This window comes from Terrapene carolina, unplaced genomic scaffold (assembly GCF_002925995.2).
Source record: "Terrapene carolina triunguis isolate 2854851 unplaced genomic scaffold, T_m_triunguis-2.0 Scaffold26, whole genome shotgun sequence".
NCBI classification, from domain to species: Eukaryota; Metazoa; Chordata; order Testudines; family Emydidae; genus Terrapene; species Terrapene triunguis.
The window spans coordinates 728092-745728 of NW_020664377.1; the positions used below are offsets into that span (position 1 = coordinate 728092).

A 17637-nucleotide genomic window follows, 5' to 3' on the forward strand; every position below is an offset into this window, starting at 1 on the left:
TGTAGCCTGCTCTGGTTGCAGCCGCGGCTGGGGCAGCGCAGCGGCGAGGCTGCCCAGCTGGGAGAGGACAACGCAAAGGAAGCCGGGCTATTGCTGGACAGATTGGCTGCAAATGCGCAGCGCTGCTGCTACAGCAAGGGGCTTGATGGGGGAAGGGAGGCAGGAGCCGGGCAATGTGTGGTATCAGGCGGGAGGGAGGCCTGGTCTCGGTGTGCACAGCGGCGCTTTGTAATGCTCTGCCTTCTGCCCTCGCTGCTGGGCAGTGCTCCCTGACCAGCATGCCAATGTCAGCCAGTCCGCTCAGGGCACAGCTGGGCAGCGCGCCTCCCGGCCGTCGCTTCTGTTGGGCGAAGGCCGACAGCAGGTCGAGTGAGACCGGTTTAACAAGGACTACATTCCTGCCCGGCATGAGTAAACCGTGTCCGCCCCGGCTAATTACCCCCTCCGCATGCGTGGGGTCAGAGCGCCGGCTGCGCACCAGAACCGGAAAAGAGTTTGTGTGTGCACCCGGCGGGGCTGCTGATTCGCTCTCCCTTCCCTTTAGAGCGCAACGCGAGGAATCGCATTCGCTGTGAAGTCCCTTCTAAGGTAGCAGCATGCGGGGCCGGCATGTTACTTTGGGGCGTGCCTGGCTATGCAGCTAAGGCGGGCAAAACCATCTATTCGCTCGCTACGATATATGAGACCTACCCGTTGCGATCCCCCTCCCCCACAATGCAGCAGAGCCGTGCCACATCATCACCCGTGCCAAATACAGCCCAACAGGCACGTTACAACCTGCTGCTGCAGACACATACCGAGGTGCAAACATACATATTGGGCAGTGGGAGAGAGGTTTAAAACTGGGTCTGTTCCAGTCTCCCTGTTTTTGGATTATGGTCCGTGGATCGAAAGGCAGTTTAAAGCTGGGCGCTTTACAGTCTCACTTTCTCTGGGCTTTAGGGGGGTGGAGGAAACCAATTTAAAGCTGGGTGTAACAGTCTGTCTCTCTGGGCATGGGGAGGATTTGCTGTATTACACAATTCAGTTCTTTCTTGGACCAACGTATACAAGTATCGCTAAAGCACAATATCACATATCTGTCTGAAGTCGATATTGTCTCTAGAGAGGGGCTTTCTATCCATCGACCCAGCATATATAAAGGGCTTATCTGCAGAGTAGCTAAATGGTGTACGTAAAAAAAAGGCTGGGTGTGTTAATCTTTGTCTGGAGTTGGGGGGGGGGGGCGGGAATTTGAAGATTGAGGTGGGTGGATTTTCCGCCTTTAGGGGTCTGGGGAGGAGAAGTAAGATTGATTTGTTAGAGCAGGAGGATTAGGATGGTTTGGGGAGTGCTGTGTTCCTGCTGACTGGGCGTGGAATTCCATCCAGGCTGACTGTGTTAGGGGTTTTCCTCCTGTGGGTTGGTGGCAGCTGGCGTAAGGTATGTTACACTCTATCCCTGTGTGAGCATGGAGGAGGAGGATTGTGCTCTATTAAATTGGTTCCCTCTGGGAACCAGAGGGAGTTTTCTTTTTTTTTCGAATGCCAGACCTCTCCTGCTGGGATGCTTGGTGTACTTACTGGAACTACCTCTCTGACAGTTGCCCGAGGTTTCTGCCTCCTGGGCTTGCATTGCCACTGTTTGCATTGCTTACCCGGCCGCTACGGAACTGTGATTCAGCGAGAGAGTCAACATTCCACTCCGCGCTGTGTCCTGCTCTCCACATTGACTCCTACGGGATTGAGTCAGGAGCGGGCTGGTCTATACATAGGCATGGATGGATGTGGCTATAGATAACAAACCAATCCAATCAGGAGGAAACAGGACCAAGTTCGGCCCTGATGCAAATGGGAGCAGGGGAGTTGCGCACCTCCGGGTAGCTGCTCCTTTCCAGTCACCGGCCGGGATGCAGAGTGATGGGTGGGATGCGCTGTAGCAGGAGCTGGTACCTCGCCCGCCCGGCTTCGCTCCCGCAGCTACTAGCTCTGTCAGGCTCCGCCTCCGGGTGCGCGCTGCGCCCTCCCCTTACGGGTGTCAGGCGAGAGGCGGAGCCGCCTTCCAGTCCCTTGTATCAGGAGCCGGTGTTACTCGCGGTCACTCAGAGCCGCCTTTATCTTGCTCCACTGCAAGGGGGTGGCACTTGGGAACACCTTATTTTACCGTACACGCTATAAATACACCACCTGGAATGGGAGCAGGGCTACCGGCCGCAGCGGGACACAGTGACGCACGGACACCCGGACACCAGCAGCAGCCAGATCCAGAGAGCCGGCAGTGAGGCTCGACTCTACAGGACATTGGTGGGTGTGGGCTGCCTGCGGCGTCCCCCTGATCTGAGCGGGTGATGGGGTGAATGGCAGTGGGAGCTCCCAAGGCGGCTTGCATGGATCTGTGGCCGTGTCACGCTCATAGGGGGCTCTTTTAACTTATTCACGCTACAAGGAGTTGTGTTTCTGCCATCAGAGGCGCTCCCTTTGCCGTCCCCATCCCCCAGCCTCATGCTTTGAGCCGTGGGGTGTGGACTGGAAGAAGTTGCCCTTGCATCTTCTGAATGAGAAATCGAAAAGCAGCTCGGTTTCCTCCGTTAGCTGCTGGCTTTGGTGATGATGCACTGACAGAGGATGCCGCGAGATATTGGGCAGGGGGGCCACCGAGAGAGGTTGAGGTCAGAGAAGATTTGCAGAGAGAGGTCGGGAGATATGAGGGAGAGGGAACGGAGGGCTTGGCGTTGGAAGGTGCAGGGGTGCACGGATAGAGGAGTTGGGAGGAAAGATCGGAGGCAAAGTCCAGAGCGGGGTTGGGATTAAAATGGGGAGCTGAAGGGGACTGGGGTGAGGAAGGAGTTTGCTGAGGGCTAGGGGGAGAAAAAGGTGAAGCTCTGGGAGAGGGTTATGGGTAGGAAGGAGAAGTACTGATAACTCTGGGTTAGCGCATGGCGCAAAATGCCCTCCATCTAAACACCATCTATCCTTCTCTATTCCAGCAAACCGCCCCTGAGCGTTGCAGCGAGCAAGCGGGGGGGAGGCTTTGGAGATACAAGGCCTGGCTCCAGGTGGCCCTTGCAAGGAGATTTGGTGGGGCAGAAGAAGGAACCGGCTGCTGTGTCCGTGCTCCCCAGGCACCCGGTGATCACTGGCATTGCACCCCACCCATCTGCCAACATGATGCAGATCTGCGACTCCTACAGCCAGAAACACTCCCTCTTTAACGCCATGAACCGCTTCATCGGGGCCGTCAACAACATGGACCAGACGGTGATGGTGCCCAGCCTGCTGCGGGACGTGCCGCTGCTGCTGGACGAGCTGGACTCGGGGGGCGGCTGCGGGGAAGGGGACCCCCAGTTGTCGCCGGGGGACGCCGGCGCCTTCTTCTCCCGCAGGGACATGTACAGCCATTACCTGCTGCTCAAGTCCATCCGCAACGACATCGAGTGGGGGGTGCTGCAGCAGGGCGCCGAGGAGGCCAGCCGGAAGAAGGACAAGCTGAGCGGGGACATTAGCCGGGGCCTCCCGGAGGCCGCGGTGGAGGAGGAGGATCTGGAGAAGCAATTTCACTATCACCTGAGCGGACTCCACACGGTGCTCTCCAAACTCACCCGCAAGGCCAACGTGCTCACCAACAGATACAAGCAGGAGATCGGCTTCAGCAACTGGGGGCACTGAGCCAGGGCAGGGCTTGGCATGGGGGGGGGGGGGGCCGCGGGGGGGGGGATCCGGGGGGGGGGGGGGGGGGGAGGGGGGGCTCTGGGGAACGCGTCCGAGGACGAGGAGCATGTGTGTGCAGGTGCAAATGGAGGGGATGAGCATGGGATGGGCATGGAGGGGGAGCGAGTGTGTGACAATGGAAGCGGGTGGGGGCGCGTGCCAGAGGGGGAATGAATGAATGACTGCGACCGTGGAGGAGGGGTGCAGGGGGAGGGGCAGACCTGTGTGTGTGTGTGTGTGTGTGTGTGTGTGTGTGTGTGCGCGCGCGGCTGGGGCGGGTGGACGTTCAAGCAGGAGGGGGAGGGGACCGTGACGCATGGCGGGCACATCCTGCCCGGGTGTGCGAACAGCTGTGCGCTGCACGGCGGCGGGGATCTTTGCCTACGCAGCAGCAGCAGCAGCAGCAAAGCGGCGTGTGTGTATCAAGTTTCCTAGACTGGGAGCTTAGCATGAATGACGGAGGGTGGCCGAGGCCAGTTACTGACAGCGTGTGGTGGCGGAGGCGGCCGTCCTCCTAGTGGAGACTGCATCACTTCTTTCTTTCCTGTTTTGCACTACTTTTATAACAATAAAAGACGTGTATATAATGTGTAAGATTTCTTTGCATGCTCTTAGAATTGCAGTCCTCTTATTTTTTACCAACGCACAAACAGAGAAAGGTGTACATTAATCAATATTAGTTCATTCGATTTTATGTTCTGTCCAGGGTGAGCAGTTATTGTTCCCCTCCAAGTAAGGAGACTGATGACTTGTACATGTATGTGCCGGCTGTATAGCTGGCTGATATGAGGCTGAAAATAAGCCAATGAAAATAACAAAACTGTTGTAAAAATTACATGTGTTACCCAGGACGGAGCCAGTTTACTAAACTACATCCCTGTATTGCTGGACGGATGAAGGGTACCATTACTGTACATGTACTGAAGCTTATTTAAAACTTTTTTTTATCCAGATGTAGAGTATATTCTAAAATAAAGAAGCAAATGTATTGACTAAGATTGGCTTAACTTTTTTTGTTATACTCCCTGTTCTCTACTTGCATTAAATACTAATTATTCACATACACAACCTAAATATGTTAATTGCGTCTCTACGTTATTTTAAAACTGTATTTCCAGTGCTATGTTACAAGGCGCTGGATATAAAGGGGTAATTTGTTAGTGAGGACTAGCTAACATATGCAAAACTGCAAAAATGGGTCTAGCAAATATACCTTACACAATGTTTTTAGTTACTTCAACTGTTAAACAGAGTGAGAATAGTCTGTCAAGATGTATGTATACCAATATAAAGGTCAATCCCTGTTTAAACTAAAGTATTTGAGAATATACATTGATGGTTACTAGCAACTGGCTCTATGTTACCAGAATTGTATAGATTTTATTCTCTGTGCATTTTTTCCATTTGCTGAAGTAATAGGCCCTGTAATTAGTTCTCTCTCCCTCTCTACATATAGATGCAGCATTAGGTGGTGTAGCACATAGTACAGTATATTGTCTGGTAAAGGCTTGCCCTTGAATAAGTCCTAAGTAACATTACAGTATACTTATGATTACAATATATGTGTGCATATGACAAACAGATAGGGTTAACAGCTTTTCTTTTCACGTTATGAAATGCTTATGTTCAGTGATAATATACACTTAATCTTCAGGCACAATATCACTTTCAAATTTTTCATGCTCAGAAAGGCTAATAGTTTGTAGATATCTTAATGCACTTAAAAGGACACTGCCATGCAGCATGTACCCAGACCCCATTAAAAAAAACCTTAATAGAATAGTGTTTTCATTAAAGTAAAAAAAAAAAAAACACACACAAACAAAACCCACCTTTGTTTAGATTTAAAAATCCCCCAACACTCCTCAACGTCTCACTGCGACATTGTACTAGTGCATGAGAACCAGACACTGATACTAGTGGGTCAGTTTCATTGTCCAAGTTGAGTAATGTGAAAAAAGTAAACAGTTTAAATGTTGAAATATATTTTAAAGTTCATCAGTGATTCTAGTGCTAATTTAGACTGGAAATTAGAAGAAGGTTTCTAACCAGAGGAGAGATTCTGGAACAGCCTTCCAATAGGAGTAGTCGGGGGCTGGGGCAGACAACCCAATTCGTTTGAAAGATGGAGTTTGATAAGTTTATGAACAAGATTATATGACTGGTATAGCAGGGGACTAGGAGGTCCTTTCCAGTCCTATGTTCCTAATAAATCAAAGTATTTATTAATGACATAACTGAGGAGACCTTGAAAAACATAACTGGCTTTTTAACCTAACAATGTCTCATTAGTAACACTATCAGTCAGTCTGTTTTACTTCCCAATAGGGTGGTGCATGGAAAAATATCAGGGGTAATGAGAAGTACTACAAAGGATTCCTAACTTCTCAGCTGGTAAGGTTTTCTATTAGTGACCAAAGCCCAATAAACATGAGGTAAAAGATGCCTTGCCCTGGGGTTGTTTTAAAGTTTTATACTCCTGGAAGTTTTGGAGGAACAACTTGTTCTGCTTTATTATTTAGTTCTGCATCAGGGTCTTTCCAAATAAACCAGTTTAAGACTACAACACTGCTGTTTAAAATTGCTTATTAAAAAGACAGGCCCTGATATTATTTTACGTCTAACTATCTAATTCTGAATTAGTTGTAATCTCTCCCAGTAAAGATTTAGTGTATACTCAATTTATAGTGCTGATCAAAACCACAAATAAGATAGTAGAAAATATCCATTGGGTAGTAAACTGATAGTATATTCTCATCTTGAATATTACATTCAATTTTGGACACATCTAAAACAATACAACAGAAATAGAAAAGGTTCAGAGGGAGAACAATGAAAATTATTAGAGGTATTTGGGTATTTCCATATGAGTAAACCTTAAAGCTTAAGGTGATATAGGTATATATAATACCAAGGACTGTAGAGAAGCCATTCAAGTTCTTCTGTTTACCTATTCATATGATTTAAGTAAAAGAGCACCTTTGATGAAATAAAAAGTCTTCGAATTTAAAACTAGATAAAAATGAATGCAAAGTCCAAAGTATGGAATTTGTTGCTGTCATGTTACTGAAGAAAACAACTTAGTTTAAAAATATGTTTTAAAATGACATATAAGTCATAACATCTGATATTTCAGTAGCAAGGATACAATTACAAAGTCCACCACTGTCAGTCTTCATGCCATAAACTGATTGGGAAGAAATCTCCCTTAATGGTTCAGTATTGCACAATTAGCTGTATTATTGGGCATTGTATCGTCCTTTGAAGCATTAGGCATTTTTAAGTGCTGGAGATTAGATACTGGACTAGATAAACCATCAGTTTGTGCCAATAAAACAATTCTGATTTCAGATTAAATGATGCCTACAGACAGGATCTGCCTTTAAGAAGTTTCTCCCTCAACGCTGCAGTCTAACAGCGTAGTGAATGGACTGTTCTCCAAGGATATGTCTTATAAGAAAAGGCAAGTTTAAAAAAAAAACTATAGTTTTATATAAACCAGAAGAGGTACAATTTATAAGTACTGTATTAGTATTTTTTAACTCACCTTTGATGATAAGAAAATAAACCAAATAAACTGTATTTCAGATATTGGTAGAGTAATAATTAATCTCAAAGCCCCTTGCATACTTTACAAACTGGTTACAACTCTATATACATGCTGTCTACCAACTACTACAAGGCATTGTTTGTGGAATATGTCAGTTGTTTGAGAGCACATACGATGATACACCACTGTGGTTTAGGTGCAGAATCATACCTTTCTGCATATAAAGCCACAGGAGGGAAAAGTTAGAGGGAAAAGTCATGGCTTCATCTTAGCAGGGGGCTGGCTTAACTTCCTATGGCGGATACTGGGGATATGGCAGCCAAAGGGCATTACGACCATGGGCTGCAGTCCTTGATGGATGAAATTTTGTGTTGGATTAAATGTACATTTCATAAAGCACATTGTACAGTTCTGATAAGTGTGCACAATGAGCCCCTGACTGGTAAAGTGTTGGGGTGGCAAAGATGCATGCCAGTCCCACCATCTGCACATAGGAAAATAATTGGGAATGGAAGAGTGTAGGATCCATATAAGACTCTCATAAAATGCTGAATGCAAATACTTAGGTTAATACAATGTTAAGAGTAAAATTATGCCTCCTGTGAGGCAGTGGTACACTGGAGGAGGCAGCACACCACCCAAGTGGTGGTGGCTGGTGGCATTATATGCCTTCACCAGCAGTGGTGAGAACATTTTGAGAACTGCTTTTTCTGTGCCTTTGAAAAACGGCTCTGCTGTTATGTCCTGCCCCAAGCAGACGAATCTCTCTGTAAAGCCATTAGCTCTGCCTGCATTGCTAGCTGGTCCCTGCCTCTCATTTCCCTGCAGTTATATAATGGCTACCTTCTTTGTTGGGTGTGCATGAGGGAAAGGGCTTCTTGGGCCCACTCCCCCATCTGGTGCACTTGCACAACGTAGCCATAATTTGGGCCTAAGGTTCCAAATGCAACAACACAGAAGTCAAGAAGTAGCCCAGTTAAGGTTCTTACATACATATTACTTCTGATTATTACTTTGGATGTCAGGTGTTTACCTTCCCATATAATATGTGTGATGTGAAAGAGTTGATGTTGTTATGGGAGATTTAACTTTTTGTGTATTTACATTTTCAGCATTCATTTTACATTAACATAGGTTTTTTGTAGTTAATTTCCATCCGATTTGTCTCTCTGCTTTTAAAGATACAGGCAAAATCTAAATAACACTTATGTTCATGATAGCTACAGGTCAATTGTATTTCTGTAACCAATAAATTGTGTATTTATTTCACAGCTTTGATCTCTTTGTCGGTACTCTGCCCACCACTCCATTTCCACTGGGACTACTTCTAACATCCCCAACTCCAGAGAAGCCTTCAACAGCTGCCTGTCTTTCTAAGAAGAACATGGCACAATAAGGTTTTCTCCTTCCCTCCCAAATACCGATCAAGCAAAGAAGGGCCTAAACATTCTACTTTCTATGTCCAGTTCTGGCATAGAGACAGATTAATGATCTGAAACCAATATCTTGACACCAACCTTGACTAGAAACTCTGATGCATCCCACTGGAAAATTTGACATCCATTGGGCCAGATGTGGCTCTCCCCATTGCTGTGTCGAATAAAGGGCTCATTTCAATGGCACCATCTCATGCCTTCCACACCCTGCAGAGGGTGCTCCATGCTGTCCAGGGTCCATGCAGGGGCAAAGGATGGAGATTAGGTAGAGCTGGGCAGGACTATCACTGACTCATCTCCTTCCCAATAGACCTAGCTTGTGAAAGCAAATATAGCTCGAGGTGGTATTACCTTTTCTACATAGGCCCCACTCCAGGGGCTGCTGCAGCCAGTGGAATCTCTGGTAGCTGGGCTTCAATGGAAGCTGGATCTCCACCATGGGCCAGAGCTGGTGCCAAGACACAAGGCCTCCATTGAAATGGGCCTGGCCACTCGAGTGGGGATCTGATAGGTTTGAGGAAGGGCTCTGCACCCTGTTCCATAGGGAAAGAGAGACAGTAAAACCTATCTTCCTCCCCACTGATGAGATAATTGGGTCTAGTGGGAAACGATTGTGTGAGAAGATCCTTGCAGAGATTTCCTCCCATAGAGCCCTTTCCTACAGTTTTTAACATGTTATTACATCATTTATATTTGGCCAGCAGCATGGTTGGTGCTCTACAGCTTAGCGGCTTAGCCAAAGCGCACAGTCCATGTCACAAAGGGTTTATTCATCTAGAAGATAACATATAGACAAAAAATAGGAGGTGAGATATAACAGACCATAAATCTGGGCAGAGTGCAAGTAAAGAGGTCAATACGGCAAAATTAACCACAATTGGTCACATGGATTTTTGAGTTTTTTTGGTCATTTGTTTGTCACTTCTAAAAATTAGAAATGCCCAAACATACTAGTGTCAAATTTGTAAAGTAATTCATTTTCAGACTGAGGCCTGGCATGCCAAGTTTAGGTCCAAATTAATTGTATTAATCAAGTTACAAACTCCTTTAGAAAAGGCATTAGCAAAAATGACTTTGCTGCAATTACTCAGCTTGTTGTTACTACCTGTCTGCAAGAATCAATGCTCTTTAAAAAAAGAGTCCCCCCTCACACAAGTTCATACTTTTCTGCCCAAGAGTAATGGAATGAGAAAAACACCTTTTAGTTCTGGGCTTTTGTGTAATGCTTGCTTACCACAGGAATAGATGGTATATTAAAACCTTAGAGAGATTAGAGAAAAAGCAGGTGGTGCCTCTGAATTAAATCACAAGCCATTAAATGAGCTTGTCTAGTGATGTCTGTAGGATCTGTCATAGTATTAATTAAACAGTGTTGGATCTTTTTATTAGGATTACCTACATACAAATAATTCTAAAATAATTCTTCCTTTTTTCTTTTGGTAATTGCTCAGGGCTATTTTGCATTAGCATCTTCATGTTAAAAGCTGGGTATATTGAACATTGCGAATGCCCTATAGTCCTAGAACTGGTACCTATGACTGAGCAGACCAGCCTATTTATTAAAAGTTTCCCCCTTGTAAACTGTAATTAGTTTGAGAAAACAGGCAATGTATCTAATGTAATAATTCACAATAATCCACAGTTTTGCATGTCATCAGGTCCCCCCCTCTTGCTGACATACCTGCTGCTGCAGGGGAGGGAGTCTGTGAGGAGGAATGTTGTGTGAAGATTTCCTCCTTGCATTTCTTCCACATCATTCTGCGGGGGAAGGGGTGGATAGGGAGGAATTTAACCCTTCCCCCAACCTTTGCCCTGGAATGCTGAGTTTTGCCCCAGGACTCACAGGAGGCTGGGGCTGTCTGTGCAGAGGCCCTAACTCCTCCCCCGGCACTGCTGTTTAAGGATGCTCCTTAAAGCGGGAATTCTCTCGAGTGGAGGGGTCCAGCAGAAAAGGTAATACAGGTTAAGGCCTGTCCCCACCCCGTCGTAGACTGCCCATTGCTAGCCATGCCTGCCCAGTTCCTCCCACCCTAATCCCAGCCTAATCTGCAAAGAATCTTAACTGGGGTCCAAGAAATGAAGAGAGAAGTTGATATGACAGTGCATGACCTCCTCCCCCGTTTGTCCCCCATGCAGGAGGGGTGAGATTCACGCATGAAAGATCCCCACAATACTCAGACCCAGAAGAAACACTCTTGGCCCGAGTTGTCGGCATGCCACTGATTGCTGTTTTAGCCAAGTGTCTGGAGAATAATTAGACCTGCCAAATCTGCTGCTTTTCCTGGGCCTTCAGATTCTGCACTGATGGGGATTGTGTGAAAACAAAGATTAGGTACTTTAGCTAGAGTACTACCTGTCAGCCCTTCTTTCTGATCTAGGGGGAAACCTGACCAGTCTACTGCTTTTGTTGGTTCTTGGCTCAGTGGGGAAGAGAGGTAGCTATTATTTGAAAGCTGAGAGTGGTTTTTGCATGTGCAGAACCATAGCTCTGGCTCTAAAATATTTAAAAGTAATCTTCTGATCCCCTTGCTTCTCTCATGATGTAGATTATCCAAATCCAGATTCCCCAGAGACTCTGACAAGGCATTTACTCTAAGAAAACATTTTCCTTTTTCTATTTTTAATATCCATGTTTGTCAGATTTCCTATTTCATCCTATTCAAGTTTGAAATTGGCCTCTTAAGACTTGTCATCATGAAAAGGGGAATAGAAATATTATTGGAAATGTATTTATTTCCTCAACTCGCATGTATGGCACCTAGGATAAGCAATCTAGATATCCCCAAAATGCATGCAGTTATCTCCCCACACTGGCACCTTATTATAGTATAACTTTAAAATGGGAATGCACATTCTTATAATGGGTTCTGCCTGATTTTATGCAAATATATGAACAATTAAGCAAATGCACAATCTACTGCTTTTTTGTTGGAGGATGTTGGCAGGTACAATATCATTCTGGGCTTTTCACATGTTAGTAACAAAAGTGGATATTTAGAATGCTCTAGCTAAAAAAGGCCAACAAAGTCACTTACACACCACCAAGTCCTACAGCTATATACAATCTACACAGGGTGAGACTAATACTACTGTCTTTATTCAGATTAAACTTCAGTTGGCTTCACTGAGAGTTTTGCCTGAGTAATGATCACAGGATCACATACAAGGTGGCTTATACCCCTGCCTCAACAGCTGCTTTCCCACATGTGCTGCATGATTTCCCTTAATGTTCTCCCTCTGCACCACCATTAGGCCATTTTCCCCATGGACTGTTTCCTTCCCAGTTCACTCCTGTTTCTCTTCAAACCCATTCACACCACCCCTCCTCTCCCAAAACTCCCGACCAGCTCTTGACCTTATTTCATCATCTGGGCATGTCTGAGTTTTGGATTGAACTGAAATGGATAATACTGTTATGTGATGTGATTCCATGGTGCTTCCTTGTTTGAATACTACTACTTTTATTAACTTACTATTTTTATATGGATGGGCTGATTTTTAATTTAAAGATGACAGCTGATCACCAATCAATACTTTGAAAAATGTCAGAGTGCATAATAAGCACTGCTGAAAGCAGAGCCATCAATGCAGGAAACTAGTTTATGTTGCTAAAGTACATTATATTCTTTTTTTGATGTGCCATCATAATTGCCGTTAGCATTAAGGGGAGTGTCTCGCTCTTTCTCTCAAACATCTCCCCTCCCACACATACACACACTGAAAGGAAAATATACCCATAGTGAGCATATATAGGGAGGAGGAGGAACAAGGTGGTTGTTAGAATGCTCTGCATGAATTTACAGAAAGCTAGTAAATTGCATTTGAGTGCAGAATACTGAAAAAAAAATGTGAATTTGAAAACAGTAAGAAATCAGGTTTTAGCAAGGAAGAATGTGTAGTCTTTTCAGCTTTCACTAGCATCATTAGTACAATATTTAATAATGTATAAAAGGATCTCTCAAAGGTTTCCATAATGTGGACCACATCTTAGTAGAGGGGCTAAAAATTTCAGAAGCCCCTAAGAGACATAGGTGCCTAAGGGTATTTCTACACTACCCGCCGGATCGGCGGGTAGCGATTGATCTATCGGGGATCGATTTATCGCGTGTAGTGTAGATGCAATAAATTGATCCCCGATCACTCTCCCCAGAGCCGGCTCCAGGCACCAGCTTGGCACGCAGGTGCTTGGGGCGGCCACTCCGGAGAGGGGCGGCAGGTCCAGCTATTCGGCGGCAATTCGGCGGAGCGAATCCCACTGGGAGCGAAGAACCTTCCACCGAATTGCTGCCGCAGATCGCGATCGTGGCTTTTTTTTTTTTTTTTGGCTGCTTGGGGCGGCCAAAACCCTGCAGCCGGCCCTGGCTCTCCCATCGACTGCTGAACTCCAGCTCGGCGTGAGGCAGAAGCAAAGTCGACAGGGGAGCCGTGGCCATCGATCCCGTGCGCCGCAAGGACGCAAAGTAAGTAATTCTAAGTCGATCTAAGATATGTCGACTTCAGCTACACTATTCTCGTAGCTGAAGTTGCGTATCTTAGGTCGATTTCCCCCCCCCACCCCCACCCCCAGTGTAGACCAGGCCTAAGTCTCAGTTTCAAAACTGAGTTAGGAACCCAGAGTAAAATTTTCAAAAATGCATCAGTGACTTAGGAACCTAAGTCCCATTTTCAAAAGTGACCTCCTCTTAGGAGCACAAGTCCCATTGAAATCAATGGGAGTTAGGTGTCTAAATTCCCTTGAGTATCTGAGCCTAAGTAATTTTTGAAAATGGGACTTAGGCCCCTAAGTCACTTAGGTGCTTTTGAAAATTCTCCCTGCTGTCTTTTGGATAATCCTCTCTCCTTTGTATTTACATAACAATTGTTAATATACAAAAGTAATATTAAGGAATTCTTTACTTTCAGCTTCTTTTAATACAATTTAGCAGCTGGAAACAAGGAAGAGAAACCAGCACCATATGACCAACCAGCTGTCCAGGGACTGCCATCACCCTGTTCTGTAGGTAGACCACTTTGATTACCTTTGACGTTGGATAATTTAGTGTCTATGTGCGAAATTTTGTGCTAACATATATCTTGTGCAATTCTTTGGCTTCAGTGAGATTGAATGGGGTATACTGATCAGGGCAGAATTTGATGTAGCTGTGTTTAAAGAATAAGAATAAATGCAATAAGAGATCTATCCCAGCAATGCAATATGTCTTTTCCTTTATATAGACATAGTGGTGCGGTAATATCTTTTATTGGACCAGTTTCTGTTGGTGAGAGAGACAAGCCTCTGAGCTTACACAGAGCTTTTCATTTTACTTATCGTCTATTTATGCAACTAAGGTCTTATCTCCACTTTCCTTTATCTTTTTGGTGGTGTTATAAGGAGCAAGAGTGGACTGACTACCTTTGCCCAGGCCTCAAGGTAATAAAGATAGGTGGTCATGAGCAACAATGCCAAAGAAGGCAGAGCAAAGTTAATGCAGATGTAATACACTGAGAGGAGTGCCCCGACTCAGCATTTTTCATGACCTCAATCCACTTTTAGCTTTCCTTGCAGAAGAAATAAAAATGCACTTTTGAAGTCTTTCCCAGTATTTGTGAGTGATTAGGACACACATGAGTCTGTAAACACCCTTGTGTTTCCACCGACAGAATCTATATGTTCTTTTGGAAGGGAGGGGGTGTCTTCCAAGAATATGTGCCGGGCCTATCACTTATTTTGGGGTCCCTTCAGTTCACTGCACTATTAGCATACACCAGTGCACTGTCCTTCAGCACATGGGTGTGCACTATTTTTTAGCTGCCCTCCTTGTCACTCAATGGATTATCAAATAGATGGTGTTCTTAGAGAAAGATGGCTCTCATCCCTCATTGGACCAAGTTAATCATGTCTAGGATACAGCTGTTCTTCACTATTCTCTGAAGTGAGAGTCTTGAGGTTTCCTCAAACGTATATGACAGCATGGTACCTTGCCACCTCAGCATCAGACATGCCTGTCTTAGGTACTCTGAAATACAAGCATTTTGCAAAAATGTTACATTTGATTTAATAAGTGGCAAAAAGAACTTGATCTGCTTTGCTGCTTTGTAACCTTCTACTTTGTTAGGCTACTGATTCTGTTTCTGAGATGAGACTATCTGTTCACATATACAATGGAATTAAGTACTCATAAACTATAGTTCAATGCAGCATGATGATCTTTATTGTTTTATACCAATAACATGCTCATTTTGTCTGTCTGTTCTTCCTTCTCTCAGATGATGGTCTTTCTCCTCTTGCATCATTTACACTATAATCCTTTCTCTTCTGCATGTTAACATGATTAGCTTTCTATCCCAACCTGTAAATCACTGCTTTTGAAGTCTGCCAATTTTTATACATGTTTCAAGCTATTATCATTGGGTTATATTTAATTTGAAAGGACACAGTGTTATTGTCTTTTCCTCCCTGCAGATGTTTCTTTAAAATTATAACATATTCAGTGCAAAACCCCACTATGTTAATATAATATTACAGGCTGACATTTTAATCACACACAAGTCAAAAAATTCAAGGCTGTGATTTCCACAGCAATCATAATTTGGCGTCTATGCACATGTGTATTTTCTATCCTTGCAATGTTGTTACAAGGATTGGTTTAAGGTCATATCCTAAGGTCCCCTTCTATGGGAATAAGGAGATAATATACCTATGAGGGTTTATACAAGTCTGACCAGTCCTGAGAATGATTAGACCACTGGAGACCACACATAGTGCCTGAGAATGGTCAGATCATGGAAGGAGTTGCAGTGGGCTCTAAGCCTACTCCTTCACCAAAATATTTAGTGGACCAAGGAGCTACCTGTGACGTTGTGCAGTCTATATGGTTTTATAAAAACATGATAATAAGTGAATATAATGTAACTGGGATAGTTTTATAAAAATTTGATAAGTGACTATAATGCAAATGGGATATGCTTCGTGCAAAAGGTCTCTTGTAAGGTATCATTACAAAGCTTATAATCTACCGAGTATGATCATCTGATTTGTATAAATGTACCACTCTTGTATCTAAAACTAGAAATATAAAACATAACTCTGAGGGCCTATTGTAATTATTTAAAGTGTGGGCCATTAATGATGGTTTGGAATCTTGATGACTCCCATTAACAAGGACCATTGTCTGCAGATGACTATGTTTACCTGTGAGTCTTCCTGTATATGTGTGTGCTGGCAAGTGAATAATGAAGTCTTGCAGTGACATGTGATCATGTCACCTGAACTGGAATCCATCTTTAACCTGGTGCTTTTCCAGTGAGGGGGGGGTGAAAACCCAGAGGGACAAAGAGTTCCCGCCTTATGCAAAAGATATATAAAGGGGTGGAAGAGAACAGAGGGAGAGAGGAGCCATCATGGAGAAGCCCCTAGCTAACACCTAAGCTGGAACAAGAGCTGTACCAGGGGAAAGAATTGTGCCCAGGCCTGGAAGGTGTCCAGTCTGAGAAAAACTTACTGAAGCATCTCTGAGGGTGAGATTATCTGTATTTAGTTTGATTAGGCATAGATTTGCGCATTTTATTTTATTTTGCTTGGTGACTTACTTTGTTCTGTCTGTTACTACTTTGAACCACTTAAATCCTACTGTCTGTATTTAATAAAATCGCTTTTTATTTAGTAATTTACTCAGAGTATGTATTAATACCTGGGGGAGCAAACAACTGAGCATATCTCTCTATCTGTGTTATAGAGGGCGAACAATTTATGAGTTTGCCCTGCATAAGCTTTATGCAGGGTAAAACGGATTTATCTGGGTTTAGACCCCATTGGGAGTTGGGCATCTGAGTGCTAAAGACAAGCACACTCCTGTGAGCTGTTTTTGGGTAAACTTGTAGCTTTGGGACAAGTGATCCAGACCCTTGGTCTGTGTTGGAGTCAGACAGGAGTGTCTGACCTAGCAAGACAGGGTGCTGGAGTCCTGAGCTGGCAGGGAAAACAGAAGCAGGGGTAGTCTTGGCACATCAGGTGGCAGCTCCCAAGGGGGTTTCTGTGATCCAACCCGTCACACTACCATAATACAATTTAGCTCACCAGGCACACACACACCCCACCCCGATTTGCTACTTGGCTTGGACTGAGCATGCTCAGTAACACTGCTGAAGCCAGCTGCCCTCGCTCTGCTATTGACAGGCACAGGTCGTCTCTGGCCCCTAACCAGGACAATTCCCCTGATATTGGTATTGTAAGGGTCTGAGACTAGGCCATGAAATTGCTGTCATGCTGTATGTGCTGCAAAGTCTTAACTCCAAGGGAAAGTCACTAAGCAGCCAAATAGGGAGTTGAACGTTATGAATGTTCAGGAGAAGGGAAGTGGTGGGTGGCATTAAAGTAGAGTTTTACGACTTATTTTTTCCATTTTTTCCTAGTGGAGGGAAAGGAAGAGAAAATGAAACCTACAGGAACTCTAATTCTGATTACAGGAACATCATGGAAAGTACAGATTATTACTGCTGATGTATTGAAAGAACTGTGGTGACTAGATAAGACCAGACTAAGGGAATTTTAACTTACTACTCCATGTTATTTATTTAAAGGGGCATTATTGATTTGAATGTTGGTGAAATGAAAAGATTGCAAATTAAATCTTTCAAAGTCTTGCTTGACCATGTATTTTGTACATAGCCCCTGGTGGTGCAGCAAGCACTCCTGAGCACTGTCCCCTCCCCCAAAGGAATTGAAGTGCCTCCTAACCTTGTGGAAAGCTCAGCTACCCCCTGCCTCCCCCCCTGGCCAGGTTCTCACTGCTTCCCCCACCCAGGCCCCACTTCAAGTACTTCTCATCTCCCAGCCCTATGGAAAGGTTTGGAAGAGGCCCTCAACCCCAGGGACAAGACTGCTCCTCTCATCTTCTAGCTCTGTGGAAAGGTTGGGAGAAGTCCATGGCTCTACACCAGCTGCCCTCACCTCACTGATTTCTATTGCTTCCTCCCTTTTAGTCCT

The 17637-nt window shown here is 44.8% G+C and overlaps 1 protein-coding gene across 3 annotated transcripts; it reads left to right on the plus strand.

Moving 5' to 3' along the window:
- Window positions 1–1349: 1349 nt before the first annotated feature.
- LOC113405040 (mid1-interacting protein 1-like) lies at window positions 1350–3656 on the plus strand. 3 transcript variants are annotated; one of them, XM_026650549.1, is made up of 2 exons: window positions 1350–1422; window positions 2966–3656. In XM_026650549.1, exon 2 carries the CDS (start codon window positions 3144–3146, stop codon window positions 3642–3644), a length of 501 nt encoding a protein of 166 aa, XP_026506334.1. In that variant the 5' UTR covers window positions 1350–1422; window positions 2966–3143; the 3' UTR covers window positions 3645–3656. The 3 variants fall into 3 exon arrangements, with proteins under 3 accessions (XP_026506334.1, XP_026506333.1, XP_026506341.1); XM_026650548.1 differs by lacking the exon at window positions 1350–1422 and adding an exon at window positions 2047–2282; XM_026650556.2 differs by lacking the exon at window positions 1350–1422 and adding an exon at window positions 2525–2582.
- The last annotated feature ends 13981 nt before the right edge of the window (window positions 3657–17637 follow it).